At 32.1% G+C, this 23,663-nt stretch overlaps 1 protein-coding gene across 1 annotated transcript; it reads right to left on the reverse strand.

The window, feature by feature from the left end:
* Positions 1-1,932: 1,932 nt before the first annotated feature.
* On the reverse strand, positions 1,933-16,661 carry LOC145124868 (DNA-directed RNA polymerase III subunit 2-like). Its single transcript, XM_079060346.1, has 38 exons — positions 16,495-16,661; positions 15,296-15,378; positions 15,121-15,205; positions 14,409-14,530; positions 13,883-13,975; positions 13,413-13,488; positions 13,198-13,341; positions 12,689-12,753; positions 12,152-12,257; positions 11,892-12,002; positions 11,507-11,566; positions 11,136-11,159; positions 10,980-11,030; positions 10,803-10,901; positions 10,062-10,121; positions 9,875-9,967; positions 9,093-9,194; positions 8,864-8,974; positions 8,662-8,778; positions 8,408-8,524; positions 8,226-8,306; positions 8,024-8,128; positions 7,850-7,930; positions 7,601-7,732; positions 7,253-7,297; positions 6,879-6,956; positions 6,647-6,786; positions 6,462-6,549; positions 6,059-6,177; positions 5,839-5,974; positions 5,091-5,221; positions 4,731-4,856; positions 4,552-4,607; positions 3,832-3,902; positions 3,669-3,753; positions 3,484-3,587; positions 2,548-2,676; positions 1,933-2,194 (listed from the first exon to the last, which is right to left on the reverse strand). Exons 2-38 carry the CDS (start codon positions 15,337-15,339, stop codon positions 2,144-2,146), a joined length of 3,438 nt encoding a protein of 1,145 aa, XP_078916472.1. The 5' UTR covers positions 15,340-15,378; positions 16,495-16,661; the 3' UTR covers positions 1,933-2,143.
* Between the last annotated feature and the right edge of the window lie 7,002 nt (positions 16,662-23,663).

A 23,663-nucleotide genomic window follows, 5' to 3' on the forward strand; every position in this document is an offset into this window, starting at 1 on the left:
TTTTTGAATGGGGACATGCAAATATTGTATAATATATAGTGAATATAAAAGATGAAGGGTGTAAAATCTATACATATCTTTTATGATTGTTTTGTAAAACTTATATATAATACAATAGATCTTTGTACTAGTATTAGCATTTGTTGCAACTAAGTTATATTATTTAAGTTTTATTACAAGGATATTAATAATTATAATAAACAAAATAAATCAAACAAAGTATATTTTTTGTTATTATTACAAGGAAAAGAATAAGAATAAATAACAAAGTATATATATTTTTATTAGTTATCATATAACTCAACTATTTTGAATATTATAATTACCGTGTCATGCATTTGTGGAATATATGCAATCAGTCTTTTAGTCTGTATATGATTTTCCATCCAACAAAACGTTCTGATCTGTAGTCACATTAAAGTAGTAAAACTTTAGGCCATTGGATACGTTCATTGTAAATCAACCTTATGTTAACATAATTGCCACGGTGAATAAGGCGATAACAATATGTGAGGGCAATAACAACATATGTATGATGTGGGATGTCTTGTGGACCGTGCCAAAATGGAAAGCATGCCAGTGATACCTTGTTTGCTTAAAAAAATGAACGATTGCACTATACTCGTTAGCGATGAGAAAATTAATGTCCGACATAGTCAACCAATATTGAGTTGGTGTGCATTATATAGTTTGAAGAGTGAATACATTTTCTACATTTTTCTTTTTATTGTAGATAATATATCTCGTGGTTTCATATTTTTTATTTTCAAATCTTCCACTAACTAGGTTTCATCTGCAAAAAGACATCTTGGATACGGATGACCTTTTAAATGTAAGGCAAGCTCGTGATTATATATTTCTCGTATCACTTTTAACGACCACCAATCATCTATCAACACATAAAAAACACATAAACCACATCATCTAAGCGCCCATGCTAACAATTGCAGACCACTAGCAAACTAAAGGGTGTTAAAACAAGAACTAAAAAAGCTAAAATATATTTGAAAACTTTTAGCAAACTAAAGGGTCTTAAATGAAAAAATATAACAAGTTTGGCATATATGGACAACCGCACTAACTCAATCAATATGTGGGGGTTGAGTTGATCGTTGCCTACTAGATGTGATTAGTAACGAGCAAGAGAGCCAGTAACATTCAAAGTTTGATTAAATGACCACATGGTCTGGACAACACCTCATGTGTCGAAGAATAAGAAGCCAATTTCCATTAGTAATAAGGTCATTAAGCTCGTAATTCATCGCTTGAAGCAAGTTAAAATTCATAAAGCATGTATTAAATAGAACATGCGACAAAGGAAAGGGTGGTTGTGTAGTTAATGCGAACACAAACAATTGTGTCAATTTCGTGTCAAAATTTGACTACGAACACGACACGACATCGTGTTTTTTACACTTGATACAAACACAACACAAACATGAATTCAAAATTTCAATTTAGTCCTGATTTCATTTCGTGTCATGTATTTTTATTGTGTCGTGTCATTAACTGTCACCCTTATATTAAAGTCAATATTAAAAAAAAAAAAAAAAAAAACACACATCATCCACTTCAAACTAGTGAACTACTATTCGCCACCACCACCTCTCGCCAAACCTTTAATTACAGCAAAAACTAAGAAATTTATCCTTTCAATTCAATTATTTTAAGCAGGCAACATACCTTTTTACTTTTTCCGATACCTTGTTAGCCTTTCCAACAATAACCGGAGAATCCCAAGTTTGAATGAGCTTATTCAAAGTTCAAAATCTTATAAAAAGATGACTAAATTGTCTACAAGTTTCGTGATTTACATTTTTCCCCATTCCACACTGATTCCGACCAATAACGCATACGTGTAGGAACCACATAGGCATAATTTTCGCCAACTATCAGATACATGATTCGTGACATTAATTTTATGGTGAGAAATGATCAACACAGTAAGTAGCGTCATATTAACTGAAAACATCCATTGGCCTTTCAAAAAAGCCATTATACATGTGTCAAATATCCCCTAATACCCTTTCTTTGAATAGCACTAATGTAAACCTTAAGCTATGGTAAACTATAAAAACATGAAAAAATAAAACAGTTTTCCTTTCAATTTAATTAATCATGACTTGATTATTGATATATATCATCATGAATCGGCCAATGTCAATTTTGGAACTATATTCATCGACTGGATTTCCTGCAATCAGGAAACAAAAGTTTTATATTAGTTTTGATTTCATAGACAGAAAGTTTGGGTAATGTTATTATTTTTTTTAAAGAAAGAATAAAATCTTTCAAAGGAACTGGAATCTATCAGGTGGTTTGGTTGGCAGAAAATTGAATAAAAATCAGTGATTAAAAATTTAAAACTAAATCTTTGTTTATAGTTCAACTTTTTATTTTCATTTATTTCATTACTTATATAATGGGGGGATTTTTGGCCTTTTAATAAAAAAAAAATAATGAACTTTTTTATTTTACAAAACTAAAAATCAAACATAAAGAGAACTTATAAAAACCCAAAAAAATTTATTAATAAAACATAGTTACCTGGAATAAAAGCTTGCAAGCATATGGTAATTTCATGGATGAGATATTATCTCCATTTTTGCATGTGGAACAAACTTTAGCTTTTGTCTTATGATTTTCGTACCCTAGTAATCCACACTTTCTACAAACCTGCCACATAAAAGAAACCAGTAAAAAATATATAACTTTAGTTAGTTTTAGAAAACAACATTGTATCATTAGATCTTACTACATATATAAAAGTGGGTTATATTGCAGTTGTTCATTCCCATTCCATGATGGAATGAACAATAAATCTCACAAAGGAAAGAAAATTAACAAAATGGAAGAAATCATTAATGACATGAACCATTCCATTCCTTCCCTAATTCTATAATACCAAATGTTACCTTATGGCTTTGGGGTATGTTGGTTAAATGGGTTTGATTGACCCATGGGAATGAAATAAAATTTTATATTATATGTAAAGAAATACAATATATATCATATTGTTCTAGCTGATTAGAGCCTAATAAGAGTGTATATATATATATATATATATATATATATATATATATATATATATATATATATATATATATATATATTTCTAGTTATTTTAAAAAAATATAATCTGAATTTTAATTAAACTTTGGAAAAAAATATGTCACTACAAGTTACATAATTAAAAATGATCTATACTGCCATAGGGTTTAGGGTTTTTGAAAGAGCAAAACCACACAAAGAGTAAATTATATTTTTGGTCCCTGAGTATAGATGTTTTTTGCAATTTTGGTACCAACAAGTTCTCTTATTGAGGTTCTTGTAAAATTTTGGTTCCCATTCCAAGAAAATGACTATACTTTGGGGTCCAAATTTGCAAAATTCAGCTACAGTTAGGGACCAAAAACAACCAATTTTACTTGGAACAAGGATCAAAGTTGAAAAAATCACTCTTAAACAAAAGAAGTGACATACCTGAACCTCAAAGGGATCACTAGAGATCATTAAACGTTCATATATCAGATTACTAGCTCCATAAGCAATCAAACAATCTCTTTCCATTTCTCCCACTCGCAGACCTAATTAATTATCAAAATTATCATATTTAAAATTACTATTAAAAACTTTATGTAAAATGTAATTTAAGCAAAAAATCTCACCTCCATTTTTGCTTCTCCCTTCTGTGGGCTGTCTAGTTATGAGTTGACGTGGGCCCATGCCTCGAGCATGCATCTTATCCATGACCTGATTTATGTACCATTATAAATACATGTTTAATGTCCTTTAAAAAATTGATTATTGAAGAATTTAATTCTTTCTTACCATGTGCTTTAGCTTCTGGTAGTATATTGGTCCCATGAAAATATATGCTTGTAGTGGCATACCAGTGATTCCTGAATTATAATCACAAAATTAAAATGTTTGCACAGTTAGAGAATATGTATATTGATGTATAATATAAGTATTTTAACAGTTCTAGGATGTTACATTCCTGAAAATGACCATGATACACCAACTTCAGGGGTATTTATGCAATTTTTAAAATCTTAATTACTTTATAGATTTAAAAATCAACAGACTTGTACTGCATAAACTTTACGGTACAAGAAATAGTAACAACCTTTCATATATTTGTGTATACCATCCTACTTCCATTGCTTTCAATTACAACATTGTGGTTTCGTTTTTTTTTTCTTATTAAGTCATTCTAGTTTGAATATTCTACCTAATTTTAGCATTGTACTTTGATTTATTTATTTTTCTATTAAAACATTATTCTTAGCATTTATAACATCCAAAATTGCTTCGATTTGGATAGAATTTATAAAATACAAATGCTATAACAGGACAAAATGAAAGAAGGATGTTATAACAAACAAATCAATTGAAGTACATTGCTATTTCTTGCATTTAACCCTTACATTTATGACTGCAGAGACACATGGAAGGCAGTAATCGCACTATAATAGTTTGTGGGACAAAATGGAGTTCTAAGATAATCTTGATTTATCATCAATATAAGGTGCAATAAAAGATAAGTACCTGAATACAGAAAGTCCTTCCCATTGTAACAAAATCCATGTTTCACAAGGGTTTCACTGTTAAAAAAAGAAATGTCATTCAAAAGGCTTTTTTTTAACTATATATATATATATATATATATATATATATATATATATATATATCAACTAGCTACTCGAAAAAGAAAGAAAGAGTTGGACCTTATATCTTCAACTTTGTGTGCATGACCACTTGGTTCACCAAATGCACTTCCATAATGAAACTTTCCACATGAAACTCCAGCCTTACTTCCAAGAAGCTCAATCATCTTTCCAACAGTCATTCGACTATAAAATTGGCAAAAAGTGAGAAAACAAAAATAAAAAAGTTGGGACTAAATGCCTGACTTTCTATATTAAGTAGTTCTTTCTACATTAGGTCAAGAAGAGACACACATGTATAGTTTACCAGATTAAGCCATATCCTCATTTTGAAGAAAGTAGCTTGTTGTAATGGAATTTTGTTGCATATGCAGAAACTGAATTTAATATATTTAAGAGAAACAAACAATGTTTTGGTACCTTGGAAACCCATGAGGGTTCATAATCAAATCTGGGCATATGCCTCGTTCAGAGAAAGGAAAATCTTCTTGTTGGATAATGGTCCCACAAACACCTTTCTGCCCATGCCTACTACTAAATTTGTCACCAACCTAAATCAAATAACCATATCAGTAATCCATTTAAAGAGAAATGAAAGAAATGCAGTTTTAACACAAGAAAACAACAGTGACTCTTATATGTTTGTATAGCATAATAATAATTATACTGATAATAACGATAATATGTTAATGGTATTAATAATAACAATAATAATAAGTGCTAAATGCAAGAAATAGCAATACAGTGACATACTTTCACTTATTTTTGTATTATAACATTCTATTTTCACTTATCTATACTTGCACTTTTTTCTTATTAAGCCATAGTACAAAATGACCACCAACTTCGCAATTGGTAATCGCCAAAAAATAAGTACAAAATTACAAAAAATAAAATAAAATTGCATTTTGCAATTATATTGTTCATATCTTGTCGGTAAAAAGTAATTTCACAATTGACCCATTACAAAAATTGGTGGTCATTTTGTGATATGCTTCAAAAAGGTGATCAATTTGTTAGATGTCACATCATATGGTGGTCATTTTTGTGATTATCCATGATAATGATAATAGTAATAATAATAACAATAGTGATATTAAGCATGATAACAATAATGATAATGACAATGATAACAGTAATAATTAATAATGATAATTATAATTATTACCTCGGGCCTACGAGTATGGCGGATCATGAATTTAACACATAAATTGTTACGCTTATCAGAGCATAAAGCCACTCTATCCACAACAGCAGCTTCTCCTTCTGCACCTTTGTAGGTTTGTCTATTTGGTCTATATTTACTGAAAAAAAAAGCAAAAAGAATGAGAACTTTTACCATATCATAATATAACACAATGAAATCTTATTACATTATAGCAACTCACATATTTGAAGGATGTGAACTGATCGAAACATTTGCATTTTCAGGGCATAATTTTGTGAAAAAAATGTCTTGATGTCTTATTATTTCACCAGGAGAAGCAAGTCCATCATTATCCAAAATCTACACAGAAAACAATAATTGTTTAACATGACTATAGATGTTTCACAGGTATAAAAACAACATATGGAAGCAAGAAGTAACAACATATTTTCATTAACTGGTAGACTTTTCAAAGTATAATTTCCAAATAAAAAAAATATTAATGTACAATGCTATGATTGGGTAGAGTTTTCAAAGTACAATGTCTTAACAAGAAAAAATTCGTAATGGAAAAAAATTACACATAAAAAAGTATGTTGTTATTTTTTGCACTTATCCTATTAAACTATGGGAGAGAGTATGACCTGATTCTTTTCTCGATCATGTGGGGCCCGACTGGGTGGAGAAAACTTATCACATGAATTCTGATATTTCTGAAAGGCAGCTGTGTGCCTGTTTAGGAAAATGCATAAAAGAAAGCAACTTTAACAACAGACAAACAGTCAAACAGATAATAGATGATAGATAATACGGATCATGTTATAAGTACCTTTTCATTACAATACAACGACCAAAACCACGATCCAAGGATGATTTATTCATAACAATGGCATCTTCAATGTCATAACCACTATAACTCATAACTGCAACAGTTGCATTTTGTCCAGCTCCAAGCTTATCATACCCAACCTAAAAAAGGAATGAATTTTTTATTTTTATTTTTACTAATAAAGAAAAGCAATGAAATTGTATAATTTGGTGAGATAAGACAAAATACATACCAGCTCAATTGTTCGAGTTGTCAATAGTGGTCGTTGAGGATAAGCCAAAAGGTAGATCAAAGTATCCATCCGACATAGCTTCATTTAAAGAAACACAACATGCAAGTCTGAAGTCACTACACATAAATACATATATATAATCTAATGCAAGATGCATGTAAACATGTAATAAACATTTGGGATATGTTTCGTTGAACGGAATGGAATGAAAAAAAGAATAGAGAAATGGAATAAGCAAGGTAATGGAACAAATCATGACATTCCATGATCATGTTTGGTTTGCCTGTATTTTTGTATTGAAATATAATTAATGAGTTTTTTATTACTAATATAAAATTTGATGACTAGTGTAGGAAGTAGAGAAAGTTATATACCTGGTTATATGCAATATTACCCATTGCTTGCTTTCCCATGGCACACTGAAAGCAAAAGCATAATCATCCAGCATAACATAGACAGAATTGAAAAGGAAAAGGGCACAATGTAGAGAATAACAATTTACTCTACTCTCACTACCAATTTTACCCTTAACAGCAACATACTTACAAGTTTCATGTTACATATTGGTACTATCTGTAAGATGCTTAAAATAAAGTGCATCTTAGTATCTTATGAGTTTCAGGTTACATATGGCTAAAATCGTAAGTATGTTGCTATCATGCGTAAAGAATAAAGTACGTTGCTATTTCCTACAATTTGACCAAAAAACAAGGAATAAAGACCTGATAGGTATTTCTTGGGGACTGGTTATGATGAGGAAAAGGAATGAGCCCAGCGCAAACACCTAAGATTGTGAAAGGTTCTATTTCAATATGTGTTGTCTCACTGGTAGCTTCTCCTTCATATAAAGCAATCTATGATCATAAAATCAAATAAGAACGGAAGTTATATATATATATATATATATATATATATATATATATAATCATTTGGAATATTTTTATTTCCAAAAAGTTGAAAATTTAACAAACCAAAGCATTGTTCTCTTCATTGACATCAAGATACTCTATCAATCCTTCCTGTAGAAAGCTATCGAAGTTGCGAACTCCATCCTTTAATGAAGAAATGAAAATGGAATGTTATAAATTATAAAGATGAAATCACATTGCTATTTCTTGCATTTAACTGATTGGGTATTTACATACCTTCAACTCTTTCATGTGATGATGCTTAATTCTTGAAACACCTTTGTCAGCAATAACAAGTGGCCGACAAACACGCCCACCATCTGAAGCGATATAAACACAACGCTGCCAAAAAAGAAAAAGAACATGACCATTTTACCCCTGGCTGTGCAACACATGTGACTTTGTGAATTTTGAAAGTCTGGAGAGCTTGCTTGCTTACTTGTTTCTCATTGACATAAACACTTACAAAATCAGCTATTTTACCCGCCCTTCTCAGTTTCCTCATTGCATTAGCAAAGAACTAGAAATTTTTATATAAAAGAGTAGATAAATATGAAAATAATGATGTGACAACATTAAATAATTATATCAAAAAGTGTAATATATGGATATAATTATAACCTGTGGCTTCCTATGCTTTCCAAGGATAAGACCATTTAATATGATGAGATATGAACTTGGTGAATGAAGTTCTTCTCCAGAAAGTTGAGACAAGTCTTCAACTCCCAAGCAGGAACACTGATGAACAACAAAGATGTTTAGATGCTACAAATAGCAACATACTTTAACTGATTTGTTTATTAAAACAAAATAAATTTCAACTTCACAATATATAGACAAATAATTATAAAAAAAATCATGTAAGTAAGAAATACCAAGGTAATAATAGGGCCTTCCTCTTCATCAGTTGTAACATGCGTCATCAAAGCCAAATTTTTCACCAACCCACATTGTTCACCTTCAGGAGTGTCACATGGGCAAAGCATTCCCCACTGTCATTGTAGTACAGCCCATCAAAACGACGTAGTTTTGGGGTGTGATGTGACACTTCAAGATTGATATATATGTGGCACATACCTGGCTAGGTTGTAAGGCCCTAGGTCCACTGACTTTCCTTGACTTTTCAAACTGTGGTGAAATTTTTGTCATGTATCCATATGCTGCAATGAAGGACAGCCTTGAAACAATCTGTTACAAGCGAATTTTCAGATTTTTTTTTATAGATTGTGAACATAACATATACTTTTATGGATAAAGGTGTAAAGTTGACACGAATAAAGTATACCAGAAAAAGGGAAATAATCACCTGTGTTATGCCTTTTCTGTCCATCTTAAATCGCTGAACATTCCAATTTCCAGTAGAGAGGCTGCGCTCCAAGCCATTAGTAATATCATCTTTCATTAGATGCTGCATAAAAATAAAAAATATAAATAAGCACAACAAAAGCTCAAAACTACGTCGTTTTGAGTGATTTTATAACTCCACAAGAACCATGTGTGCCCACTAAACCAGAAGGATGAACTTTTTACTCAAAACTACGTCGTTTTGAGTACTGTTAAATCAGTTATATTTAAAATGAACTTTATAAAATATCTAGATTCCAACTATGCACACTAAAAATCATTCATCAGTTTTCTGTTAAATTAATCATATTCAAACATGTTAAAAGATTGACCAACTCTTCTTGTATAGCTGTGAATAAATCTTCATTTGAGGAGTAATTTACTGTAGTTAATTTGAAAACACTGACAATATTATTAGTATATTTTTTCATATTCTTTTGAATTTGTTAATTTCAAAAAAATGTTTACTATAGCATCCTACTTCCATTTCTGCCTATTATAGCATTGTACAAAACCTTAGGAAGATAAAATTGGAAGTACAAAGATTTGAAAGTAGGATGCTATAATAAACAAATAAATGGAAGTGCGTTGGATTAATCCTGTTATAATATGAAAACAGTCTAACACTGATTTCAAAGTTTATAATGTTTAGACACAAATATTTTATTTAACAAAAAGACGACAATGAAATAAGTTACTAGTATAGTATTTATCACAAGGTAAAGATTAATAAAACTGACATACCTGAGATATATCAAACCTGCTAGAACGACTGCTCTTGTTTAGGATTGAATCTACAAGCTTAGCTAAATTGGTATTCAGCGTCTTGAACAGGTCCTGAAATATGAAATTTAACCAAATATTTTATAAAAAAATTAACACTGATGAAAGTAACACTAAAAAAAAAAAGTAATCTTGTCAAGCAACTCACCTCAAATAATATTGATATTAATTGCCCCGAAAGCTCAAGTCGCTTATTGCCTATATAATCCTGTAAACTCATTGAATTGACAATCAGTAAAGTACTTTGTGTGTGTGTATATATATACACACACGGCTGAATGCAAAAAATAGCAATGTAAATTCATTTATTTGTGTATTCTAGCATCCTACTTCCATTTTTCTATTACAGCATTATACTTCAAACTTTTTTCTTAGCACTCTAAAAACCCTACCCAAATATTGCACTTTACTTTCAATTTTTTTTCTTATTAGGACATTATACTTTGAAAAATCTCCCAATGGTAGAAGTGAAAATTGCTTTGTAATTTATTGGCATAGCTATAATTGGGTAGATTTTTTAAAGTATAATGTTGTAATAGGAGGAACTGAAAGTAGGATGCTATAAATAATAAATCAATGGAGGTATGTTGCTATAGTTGCACTTACCCTATAAGAAATAAATCAATGAAAGTACACATGCAAAAAATTGCAATAAACTTTCATTTATTTGTGTACTATAGCATCTTACTTCCATTTTTCTATTACATTTTTTTTCTTCATATTTACACTTTGAAAAATCAACCCAATTGTAGCAGTGAAAATTGCTTTGTATTCCAAAAACATCTGTATAATTATGTAGATTCTTAGAGTACAATGTTGTAGTAGGATTGTAGGAAGAACTGAAAGTAGGATAATATGATAAATAAATCAATTAAAGTACATAACTTACTTTGTCATCCATGGAATCCTTGTTTAAAAGTGCATCCATCATGCGTCTCAACATCACCACAACATATACACATTTTGGATGAAAATTATTATCTCGCACCTAGAGAGATAGATAGATATACAATACATTAAAAAATCATATATTTAATCATTGACTTTATTTGACTATCTGACTCACCCGAACTATGGCAATAAAGATATTCCGAAGAACACCCAAAGCTCCCTCATCCTAAATGGACAACAATACCCTTCTGTTACACATCAACCAAACTCTGAAATATCTAAATAAAAATGAACCAATAGCCTTAAGCAGAAGAATAGATAGGATACATACCTTACCAAACTTGTTCTTCTTATGCTGCATTAAGCACATGAATAATCAGAAAAGGACATAATATGTGTAAGCAAAAAAAGATGTTCCAATTCAATATGTAATTGTCAGTATTAAGTAAGAAAATGAGTACAGAACTGAATTCCATTGGAATACACGAATCCTTTGATCGGTGGATTTCAGCATTCCATCCTAAAACTCAAGGAAGTCAATTCCCATCATCTCCTCTAATTGAATGTCATGAATAACTGTTCTCTTTCTACGGAGAATCTCTTTTGATGCATTACACTATAGAATTATCTAAACTTAAAATTAATTTAAAAGAAATTATCAATTAATCAAAGTTTCTGGTACCCATTAACAATAGAATGTACCTTTTTTTCAAGAAATTCCAAAGCTTGTTCTTGTGTATAAATACCATGATTTGCACAATCCTGAAATGGGAATGATAAAACAAGGTATTAATTGTCTTTTACCAAGCACATAAAGGTTACTTTTGCATTTGATATAAAAATTAGGATTAAATGCGAGAAATATCAATGTATATTCATTGATTTGTTTATTATAACACCATACTTTCATTTATTCCTATTACAACATTGTACCTCAAAATATTTACCGATTATAGAAATGTAATCCAAATACAAAGCAAAGGTTGGAAAAAAAGTCAAAGTTGTCAAAATAAGGCATTATTACTACATTTTTTATAAACAATCGTAGGCTTCTCCTCAATGTTGACAAAGTCAACATGAAGCATACCTCAATAGATGGCAAAAGCAGAGCAGCATATTGAGGATCTCTACCAAGCATTTGCACAACTTCCTGATCACTTTCCATACCCATAGCTTTCATAACCACCATGATGGGAACCTAAAAGAAAAAGCCAATAAAGAAACAGAAAAAAACGAAAACAACGAAGAGGAATCTTAAATTTGTTATAGGAAGTAATAAAAAATTTATCTTGGAATCATATAAACAAAATTCTAAGGAAATACATCATATACAGATAAAAACTATACCTTGGAAGTAAAAGAATTCAAACTCAAATATATTTTCTCTTTCTCCATTACTATAACTGTTTTACTCTTTGTCATTGCTGTGCTGCTCATAATAGATGCCTGGATGCTGGATAGAGAAACAGGAAGGACATACATATTCAGTGAACCAAATGGTGGGAGAAATAGCAATGTACTTTATTTTATACTAATAATAGCAGTGTACTTATATTTTTTACCCAGAATAACAATATACTTACACTACCAATATGAGCAATGTATTGTAATTGTTACATATTGCTATAATTGGTAAAGAAATGTAAGTATGTTGCTATTATGCATAAAGAAATACAAGTGGGTTGCTATTATGCAAGAAAGAAATGTAACTACATTGCTATTATGGGTTACATATTGATATTATCACTTAAAATGTAAGCATGTCATAATGGGTAAAAACAAAGCACATTGTCTAATATTGGTAAAGGAGGCAAGGTACATTGCTATCTTCCACAATTTGCCCTTTTGGTCAATTAGCATAAAATTTGGGAAGTTAATACTCACCAACCCTTCTTATCTGTGTCTATGATTATCCTGTTCTTTGAAAGTTGTTCTTGAATTAAAATAACCTGGAAGAATAAAAAAAAAATAACATACCATTAATAAAATCAATAATGATTACACAAAGATAGACAAGATATAGAAATATATTCAACTCCACATTAGAAGTCACATTTTGTTTTAGCTTTCAAGTAAAAAAGTTTATTAGGAATTGATATAAATAGAGTAAGTGTCTTTTAAACATGCTTTCAATCAAAAAACAATATTACAAAAAAAAGGATAAAAATATATACCTAATTTATAAACCAAAAAAATCAAAATCAAAAGTACAATGCTTAACTGAGTAGATTTTTAAAAGTGCAATGTCCTAATAAGAAATAAATGGAAGCACAACGTTGTAAACAAAAGAAATTAAAATAAAATGCTACAAAAAAACATATAACCGAAAGTATATTGCTATTTTTTTTTTGCATGGCATTAAAAGTGTATAAACTTGAGATTATATAGGTCACCTTTTCATTTCCTTTCACAACAAAATATCCACCCGGGTCAAGTGGGCATTCACCTACTTTTGCAAGTTCATCTTCATCTTTCCCATAAAGGACACATTTACTGCTCTTTAACATGATAGGCATTCTACCTATAATAACTTCTTTCTGCAATAAAAGATTTAACATTAAAGCTCAGAAAGTGATCATGAAAATATTAACAACAAATTAGAACTTACTTTAAACAGTGGATGGGTATTTTGACCATGATTGCCATTGCAATACTCAATGTTCACATATATTGGAGCCGAATACCTAAAAAATGAACAAAAACAAAAATAAAAAAATCACAAGTATAAAATTAAGGCAGGATGGAGATGGTCAAGCGTTGTCACATTGTTATATAATTTTTCTAAATATATATATAAAAAAAATAGATTACAAAATAATAAAAATAATCTATTTAAATTTTATAACCATTATAATAAAGTTATATATACGAGATTAAATATCCCTTATAACTAGAAAATAGTTTAATGATGCAATTATGAGTACATTACAAATTCGGTCCCTGTGGCATACGACTTTGAACCACAGGGACCATTTTTACAGTTTACTCTTTAATGTATCTATGAAGAACAATATATATATATATATATATATATATATATATGAAGGGGTTTTTTTGTAATTTTCCCTCACTGCTTACGTCATGTCACCTAGCCGACACTTTTGAGGACTCATTTCGTCGGTAACACCATCGACAACCACTGAAGGCGTTCCAATCCAAACATCTCTATATCTGCCATAACCACACAAAAAGATAAAAATATAAGATTATTATAGTAAAAGAACTAAATGGTGCTTCTTCTTGACTTAATGTACTTAATCAGACAAGACTTAGTTATCGAAAATCGCAGTATTTTTTAAAAAGTAGTGCCATAAAAAGTTAAAGAAATAAAAAAAGTCATGTTGTGTTATTTCATTTCATTCAATGATGAAATAAAAAAGAAATAGCTTTTCATTACTCCAAATTTCCAATGGAATGAGTAATTCCATTCTTTCTCCGATTCCATCATACTAAAAACTACTTAATAAGAAACTGACTAAAGAATCAATATACTTGCAGGTAAGTAGCAAGTGGAATGTGTTAGCAAAGCACATGAATTACAAAATTGGATCTTTAAATGATGTAGAATTTACAAAAAAAAAGACATAGAATGGCATTGTTCTACCTGAGATAGACCTTATCATCCAATCTACTTTTCACAAGGTCATTAGCACGAACAATCTTCTTTATTTCAGTATTGACAAAATAATTAAAAGAGTCCAAATGTTCCTTCACCAATCCCCTCACCTGCAACTCTTTAAAAGTTAACACACACATACTAATATATAAACAGCAATGTACTTTCATTTATTTGTATATTATAGTATCTTACTTTCATTTCTTTCTATTATAACAATGCACTTTCAACTGTCTTATTAAAGCATTGTACTTTAAAATCACCAACTAAATTACAACATTGTACTTTCAACTGTTTTCTTTATTTATTAAGGCATTATACTTTGAAAAAGCAACACAATTATAGCAGTTGAAATTGCTTTGTATCTAGATAATATTACTATCAGTGGTAGATTTTTTAAAATATGATATTGTAATACGAACAAATGAAAGTAGGATGCTACTTCATTTCTTTTACTTAACCCTTTAAGAAATTACAATGAAGTAAGTACATTGTAATTTCTCAAACTCAACCCTTTACAGTTTACTCTTTTTGAAGTCCTGCCATAAACAGACCCTTACTGCAACTAGCAGATTTCTTGAGATCAATAATCTAAAGATTTCCAACAGTTTTACTAAAACATCCTTATATTTCTACAAGGAAGTGATCCTTTCAATTTTCACCAATGGCCAATTGAATACTTAAATTTAAGTGTATTTACCTTGAGAAACTCGGGAAGTAGCTGAAACTTATCAACAGCAGACTTTACAGGAGCAGCAAGGAATTGCCTGTCAACTTCTCTCATACTGTAACAAAAACAATATATATATATATATATATATATATTAAAGTGAGAAAAATGATGAAATAAATTTATCATTAAATATATTGCGTACCCTTGACTCGCATCCAAAGTAACAGAGTCTTCGGTCACCCCCATTAGTAGTGGTGGATATAGACCGAATTTTCACTTGGGCACCTAGAATACATAATATAATTAAATAATAGCTCGTAATTATTAATTAGTAACAACTAACCATTTGATATTAAGTGCTAACAAGTACTAGCAAGTAGCAACTAACAATATTGTTTTTTAAACAAGTCCACAAAAAGGTTAACACATTTGAACTTAAACATATTGATTTTCAACAAATCAACAAAATGATCAGCATATTTTAATTTAAACATGTCAATTTTCAACAAAACCGTAACAAAATAATGAAATATTAACAACAAACAAAATCATTTTTACTTGAAAAAGGAACCCTAACAACAAAATGAATGAAGAATTAGCCCGCTTGCATTGCTTTGTAGACTTGCTTGATTGAATTATTGTGCAATTGTCAATTGGCTGATGAAATATTGTCAAGCTATAAAGAGTATATGCCTACATTGGTGATGGTGTTCTCTTGTAGCGATATGCTATTTCATGTTTAGTGATGGGTTAATAGAAAATCAAATATATAGTTACCTTAACGATAATAGCAATTAAAATCTAAAATTAAGTAAACTATAGCCATTATAATCTAAACATAACAAAAACTATCAGTGAATCACAAATCACACCTAAAGGACTATTATTAAGACTAATAGCTGAACAATTATCATCATATAGATTAGCTCATCCAAAGGATCATTGCGAAAAGGCGGAATCACAAAAACTTGAACAAAAGTAGTACTCTTCTTTAAATTTGATCAAAGAAGATGAAAGTGAAAGAAAGACAAAAGAATAGTTGAACATTCAGAAAATTGAAGAAAAGAAAAAACTTGAGATGTATTTGTGACTTAAAAAGAAAAAAACAGATTGTTTCTACATGTTTATATGCTTTGAAGAATAAAAAGTCACATTACCAAGCAGTTTTTTCTAACTGTTTATGCTAAACAAACCACAGGACCAAGCAACAGTAAAATAACCACAGTATGTAAAGCAATATTCTTGTAAGTGTTTCTTCCAGAAAAATGACCACCGAATGTAGCGAAATAAGAAGTTAAGATGGCGGAGGATGTAGCACAGGAGGATTGAGCACAATGATCACTGAAAGTACAGAAATAAGAAATTAATACTGTTTCTTCTAAACAAATTAACGAATCGCACCTGGTTCTCTCGAGCAATGGAGTGGAGGCGGCAAAATGGAAGCTTCAATGGCGGAGGATGGAGCACGATTAAAGTCGGCCGTCGAGCAGGGAGTATTTTTTGCAAATATGGGGCATTTTAGAAGTCATGCGTATAAACGGGGTGGTTGGCGGAGACTGGATTAGGGGTGTTTGGGAGTGGTTATTTGAAAGGGTTATTCATAAAAGCCCTCTTATTTTTCATGTAATGTTTCGTATTTGTCTAATTTTGTTTATTTTAACTTTTTAGTAGGTTTTAGTTTGGGCACTAAACGAACAAAAAAAAATTTGGAGTCATTTGGTCTTTACAATACTTAACTTTATAAACTTTCTTCCTTTATCCGGATTTGGAACCGACAATAATAAACTAAAAAATTTATAAATGGTGAAGTTAAAAGAATTTATAAATATGTAGGCCTATCCTCAAGATGGATTCACTTGGAAAAGAAATTATCTTAACTGTTTTACCTGTAGTCATGGCATTAGCTGATGATCCAATCGCTTCTCTAATTGATATCGCATTTATTGGTCGTATAGGTATCTCTTCTTAGTCCCTTCAACATCCTAACATTAGTTTATGAGAAATTAAATTATCTCTTACATTTTATGCCTACAAATATTTCTATCCATTAACATTATGACACGTGTCATCATTCCACCATTCAATTTATTTATTTGATATATTCCTAATATACTCTTAATGAGATGGTTAACTAATATGGAATGGTGACACATGTCATAATTTTAATAGGTATGAATATTTGTAGGCATAAAATGTAGGAGACAATTTAAATGACATAAAAGTAATAGTTTAACGTTATCTCTTCTTATGATATTATTTATTGGTCGTATGTGTATCTCTTCTTAGTTCCTTCAATATTCTAGCATTAGTTTATATATGATGATAAATTTATGCACCAATGGTTTAACATATATTTCTTTTTCATTGTTCACCCATGATCTCACATAAAAAATACAAACGACTCATGTATTACTGTTAATATTATCGAGTAGATATGATTAAGCTAAATATTATTATAATTTTTCTTCTTCTTCACAATCTCATGGGTCTTTTGTTATTGATTTAATCAGATTTCCCCAAAAGTACATGCAAGCGTGTCAATGTTACAAACAACATTATAGACAAATTGAAGCTAGAAAAACATAAATGATGTATACCTTCAGTAAGGTATCGTAATTCTCTCAAAATAATTCAGTAAATACAAGGTAATGTCTTAAGTGTAAAAAATTTATCCAACCAAAAAATTAACCCTAGTCGGCTATTATCCATAATTAGTTGAGGAGATAATGGAAAACTTAAAGCTAGAAGATAATGAAAAACTCAAAACTAGAAAAGTGGAAAACACGTATTGTTTTAGTTAAGGTTGAGTCACCCCTAATTTGAACAATCGAGAATTAGAGAATGGAGAAGGAGGAATAGAAGATAAATGTCGTTTCACTGTTTCAAGCTTTCAGTTTTCAAGAATCAATATTAGAGGAGAATCTGGGAAGGAAGAATAATAGAAGGATGCGTTATTTTGAAATCGAATCGTCGCTCACTTATGGTTATGGAATTGTTGATTGTGGCATGTGTAACAATCATATGTACAAAAATTAGTTTTAGAATTGGGGGCTTAGAAGTGGGTTATTAAGCCCCTGCTTAAGTTGGCACAAGGTAAGGTTGGCCCTGCTTAGCAAGTCACCAAGCCATAAAAACCCTCATATTTACATTAAATGTGTGGTTTTGCCACCACCACCACCACTACAACACTCTGCCACCACCATCACCACCACCCACCACCCCCACCTACCATCACACTCTACCACCACCACCCTCTGCCACTAATTGAGAAAAAAACTCCAACATTGATCATCAAAACCGATATGCCCTCTCTCTGCCATCTTCTGATTGGAAACAAATCATTGATCTACAAACCAATTTCTGATTTTATAAATGATTTGGAATTAGGAGGAAGTTGAGGAGGTGTCATGACAGACGACTGTGCCCTTTCCTTGATTCTCTTTTCCGTCTTTGTATGCGTGTGTATCCTCTCATCAATGGATTACAAAATCAGCTCGTCCTATTTTTTAACTAGTTGATGGTTGTTAATTGAAAGAACAACATGTGGACGATGGTGATGAAGAAGGTGGGTGTTCGGTGATGAAGAACCCCATCTAGACCGACACACAAACCCTATCTGTGAAAAACCCTAACTTGACCGACCTTCGTCCCATTTCACATTTTATGAAAAACCAAATACCACCCACACAAACACCATATATCCATAATAAACACACCTCAACACCAAAAACAAAAAACTTACAACATAAAAAAAATCTAAAAAGAAAAACATTAATACATCAAAACTGTAACGACCCAATTTTCAAAAGAAAATTTTTCATTTTTAAATAGTCAAAACATTTCCACAAATCTCAAGCACAATTGTTTTCAAATTCATAACATCAACAATTTTATTACAAATATCAGAGTGTCCCATCAAATCAAATGTCGGAGAGTGCATGTCGCGCCATCAAGCTTTGCCCTTGCCCTTAGGCTCAGATGTACCTGAAACAAATCAACAAACTGTAAGCTAATGCTTAGTGAGTTCCCCATAGCATACCCCACATAATCGCATAATCATATAATACATATCAATCATATAAGTCATGCATAAAAACATATAAGGATGCCCTGGACACCCTCCAGGGTCTTACTCCAGGATGCCATCTTTTGATTGGAAACAAATCATTGATCTACAAACCAATTTCTGATTTTATAAATGATTTGGAATTAGGAGGAAGTTGAGGAGGTGTCATGACAGACGACTGTGCCCTTTCCTTGATTCTCTTTTCCGTCTTTGTATGCGTGTGTATCCTCTCATCAATGGATTACAAAATCAGCTCGTCCTATTTTTTAACTAGTTGATGGTTGTTAATTGAAAGAACAACATGTGGACGATGGTGATGAAGAAGGTGGGTGTTCGGTGATGAAGAACCCCATCTAGACCGACATACAAACCCTATCTGTGAAAAACCCTAACTTGACCGACCTTCGTCCCATTTCACATTTTATGAAAAACCAAATACCACCCACACAAACACCATATATCCATAATAAACACACATCAACACCAAAAACAAAAAACTTACAACATAAAAAAATCTAAAAAGAAAAACATTAATACATCAAAACTGTAACGACCTAATTTTCAAAAGAAAATTTTTCATTTTTAAATAGTCAAAACATTTCCACAAATCTCAAGCACAATTGTTTTCAAATTCATAACATCAACAATTTTATTACAAATATCAGAGTGTTCCATCAAATCAAATGTCGGAGAGTGCATGTCGCGCCATCAAGCTTTGCCCTTGCCCTTAGGCTCAGATGTACCTGAAACAAATCAACAAACTGTAAGCTAATGCTTAGTGAGTTCCCCATAGCATACCCTGTATAATCGCATAATCATATAATACATATCAATCATATAAGTCATGCATAAAAACATATAAGGATGCCCTGGACACCCTCCAGGGTCTTACTCCAGGATGTCATGGGCCCACATGGTCTTACACTTATGTGCTATGGGCACCCCCATGGTCTTGCTTGGAACGTCATGGGCACCCCCACATGGTCTTACAACCAAGTGTCATGGGCACTCCCCATGGTATTTACCTGGAATGCCATGGGCACCCCTACATGATCTTACAACCAAGTGTCATGGGCACCCCCATGGTCTTTCATGCAAATATCACAACAACAACTATCATAACACATAGCATATATCCAACTAGCATGTCACCTAGCATATAACCAACTAGTGTACCACATATCACAAAATGGGCCGGCCTTGGTGCCTTCAACCCATTGGTATGGTGAGGAGACTCACCTCTCAAGAATGATGAACTGATAAGATAAGATCAGATAAGTCCCAACGTGCAGCTCAAACTCAACTGTCTATAATCATCATGTGATTAACTTGTCAAAACCCCAAAATACCATAAATACCCTCAAGGTCAAACTTGGTCAACCCTGGTTAAAGTCCAAGTCAACAGTCAAGGTCAACAGTCCATGTTGACCCCAACTCGTTGAGTGCATCTAGCAACTCGTCGAGTTCCTTCAGAATCCAAAGAACCGGGACAAACCCTAGCCAACTCGCCGAGTTGTCTCATCAACTCGACGAGTTCACTCGATATCCAGTAGACGGGGAAACCCGATCCAACTCCTCAAGTTGCTAGGGAAACTCGTCGAGTTTTCCCCTTATTTGCTTATTCGGATGATGCGTTGATTGCAGGGACTCTACGGCTTATATCTGAAACCTAAAGGTGTTTAGAAGGATTAAGTTTCCAACTTTATCCTATAGAACCGCTCTGAATGCTCTAAAGCCCTTAACAAAGGTTGGAAAACTCAAAAGCTTAGCCATGTGGTTCAAGACTCTAGGGATCTGGAATCCATCCTTTCCATAAGAGGTTCTAATCCTCAAAACGTTCCAAATATGGAGACTTTATGAACATGCATGTCCAATGCATGTCTTGAAGTAAAAATGGCCAAAGAGGGAAAATATACCCTAAAATCCATCCATGGGATCTATGCTTGACCAAAAGCTAGATCTAGCCCACCTTGGGACCATTTTGCCCTGGATATGAACCCCATGCATGCAATCGACAAGAATTATAGGAAATGAATAGTAAACTCAAGATCTAGTCATACTCTAAGATAAAAATCAAATATTGAGTACTTACAATAGTCCACAAGATGGTCAAGCTCAAGAGTGAGGGATTTGTTTGTCGGATCTTCTCCTTCTTCTCAATATCTTCTTATTCTTAAGCTTTAAAAGTCACTCTAGCTCACAATATGAGAGAAAATGGATATTAGAGTTTAGCACTGACGTTCTTAGGGTTTGGAGGCTGATGGAAGGTCAGCCACAAGGTTTTAAGGAGATTATATAGGGTGCAAACCCTAAAATTTAGGGTTTTCTTTTACAACACCTACTCGTCGAGTTGGTCCTTCCAACTCGTCGAGTAGGTCCTAAATCCCGCGTCCCACAAATGATCCCTACTCGACGAGTTGGAGCTCCCAAACTCGTCGAGTTCCAGTTTAAAACCCTAAAATTCTGAAAATAAATTGATACCTGAAACGAGCGTTACAAAAACATCACTGCCATCACCTTACTCCACCATCGATTAAGAGAAAGGAAGGGGATTGATACTTCAATTTTGAAGTCAAATTATTTTTTAGAAGAGTGCATACACAGGGAGCAATAGAGAAGCATTCAACATGTTAATCGACTAAAGGGTGAATCTCAATTCTCTGATGTGATTTGAGGGAACAAAAGAGAGAAGGAAGTTGTGGATCTTCGTGAGTATGGATTGATAATACAAATCAAGTAAAGAAAGACCTGCAAATCATAAGGGTGAATTCTCAATTCTAGCACCCTGGTGTTCGATAATCTTTATGAATTAAGAATATAGCTTATCTTCTACCTTGATGAATTAATTTGCAGATAGTGATCAATTTGTGTGTTCCTCTGTATCGTGTATATGATTTCCTAAATCCTTTCCAACCATCTTTCTTTAATATTTAGAAACCATCCGGTATAACCAAGATTTAGACAAGCCTCAAAACGATGGTTGGAGGCAGAGGTCTTACCGGAGAACATCCCCTATTTCGATGGTTGCATTGGAGGTAGAGGCCTCACAGGAGAAGACGATCTCCCTTGTCGTCGATTACACACATTCACTGGACAAAATACCTTTCTTGTTTTCTCTGCCTTCTTTCATCAGAAACCCCTAGAACCATTTGTCAAATGGTGAAACTAGATGCTAAAGGGCGAAATCAGTGAAATTTGTTAAAAACATTAAATGAAACTAAATGAACAAATTTAAGGCATTAATGGAAAAACCAAATTTGGGCATAACTGCACGTTTTGTGTAAAATTAGGGGCTTTTATAGCAATAACCTTATTTGAAATGATAAGTATTTTTTTAACTTATTAGCTTATTAATTTATAACGGTATAAAAATGGAGTTTTAGAGAAAACGTTTGATCTAGTTTATACGGTGTCAAAATGCTATACGTTGATAAACATTTGTTAGTGTTTGGCAAAATAACCAAAATATGCATACTATATATGTTGAATAACTATAAGTTATAAGGAGCTTTGATAAGTTAGGGGGGGTAACTAATCAAAAATGATGTATCTCTGGTTCTACACTTTTATAACACCTAGGTTTTATAAATATGTATTATCATGTAGGAAAAAGCATGAATTAGTGAAAGAAAGTGATAGTTTACTCTGAGACAATTTCGTGGATATAAAGATAATTGAAGTTCGTATAAGAAAATTATGGTCATTTGCAGTTGAGATAAAAGTATGTTGCTATTATGAGAAAGTCAACAAAAATCATACCGTCAAATTATGGGTCAACGCAATTGTAATACTTGTTTTCTTAACAGACACTACCCTAAGAGATATAGATCATTGTAAGATGGACAAATGAGATAAAGCCCTGAGTTGCTTTATATTGAGAAATGTTATTTAACGAAAGATAACTGAGAAATGTTGTAATTTGTGTGATAAGGATTTTGTGGATATAAAGTTGGTTGAAAATAGAGTTAGTATGAGAAAGTTATGGCCATTTGAAATTGGGATGAAAATAGGTTGTTATTTTGAGAAAGTCAACAGAAGTCTAGTCAAGGGTCAACCTTTGACCATCATGATGTGGCCAATAGATCATCATGACGTGACATATGACGAGTCACCGAGACACGTGGATGGAGAGAGCGAAACATGGCGAAACCACGATTCAATTGATCACCACGACGTGACACATATATGGTTACGACGTGGCACAACCCAGGTTTTAAATATGTGAGTGTTCGTGTCATATGGGGGATTTTTGGTACATTCGATCGGAGATGCTGCTCGAGAATCGTTCTCAGGAGATTATACCAGAGGATTTATATCGATGTACGGGAGATACGGGGCTGGGTTACGAGACCGTAGAGGTATCTTTTACCCCGTTATCGTGTAATTGTTATATGTGATAGTTGTCGGGAGTTGTTAGACCCGATTATATGTTACGAGTGTTTGTGATATGGTGTTATTACGGACCTGTTGGTAAAATTTGTAAATAAATCTTATGGTGAGATAG

The sequence above is a fragment of the Lactuca virosa genome, chromosome 7 (genome assembly GCF_052849685.1).
Source record: "Lactuca virosa cultivar CGN04683 chromosome 7, Lactuca_virosa_CGN04683_v6, whole genome shotgun sequence".
In the NCBI taxonomy this organism is placed as follows: domain Eukaryota; kingdom Viridiplantae; phylum Streptophyta; class Magnoliopsida; order Asterales; family Asteraceae; genus Lactuca; species Lactuca virosa.

What these genes read in the sequence shown, in the direction of transcription:
- LOC145124868 (XM_079060346.1), bottom strand. Translation starts at nt 15,339, where the DNA reads ATGGGGGTGACCGAAGACTCTGTTACTTTGGATGCGAGTCAAGG. An exon ending in TGTCGGCTAGGTGACATGAC is followed by an intron (nt 13,489 to 13,882) that starts GTAAGCAGTGAG and finishes TTCATTTTTTAG; the next exon opens with GTATTCGGCTCCAATATATG. An exon ending in GACACAGATAAGAAGGGTTG is followed by an intron (nt 12,258 to 12,688) that starts GTGAGTATTAAC and finishes TTCTCTATCCAG; the next exon opens with CATCCAGGCATCTATTATGA.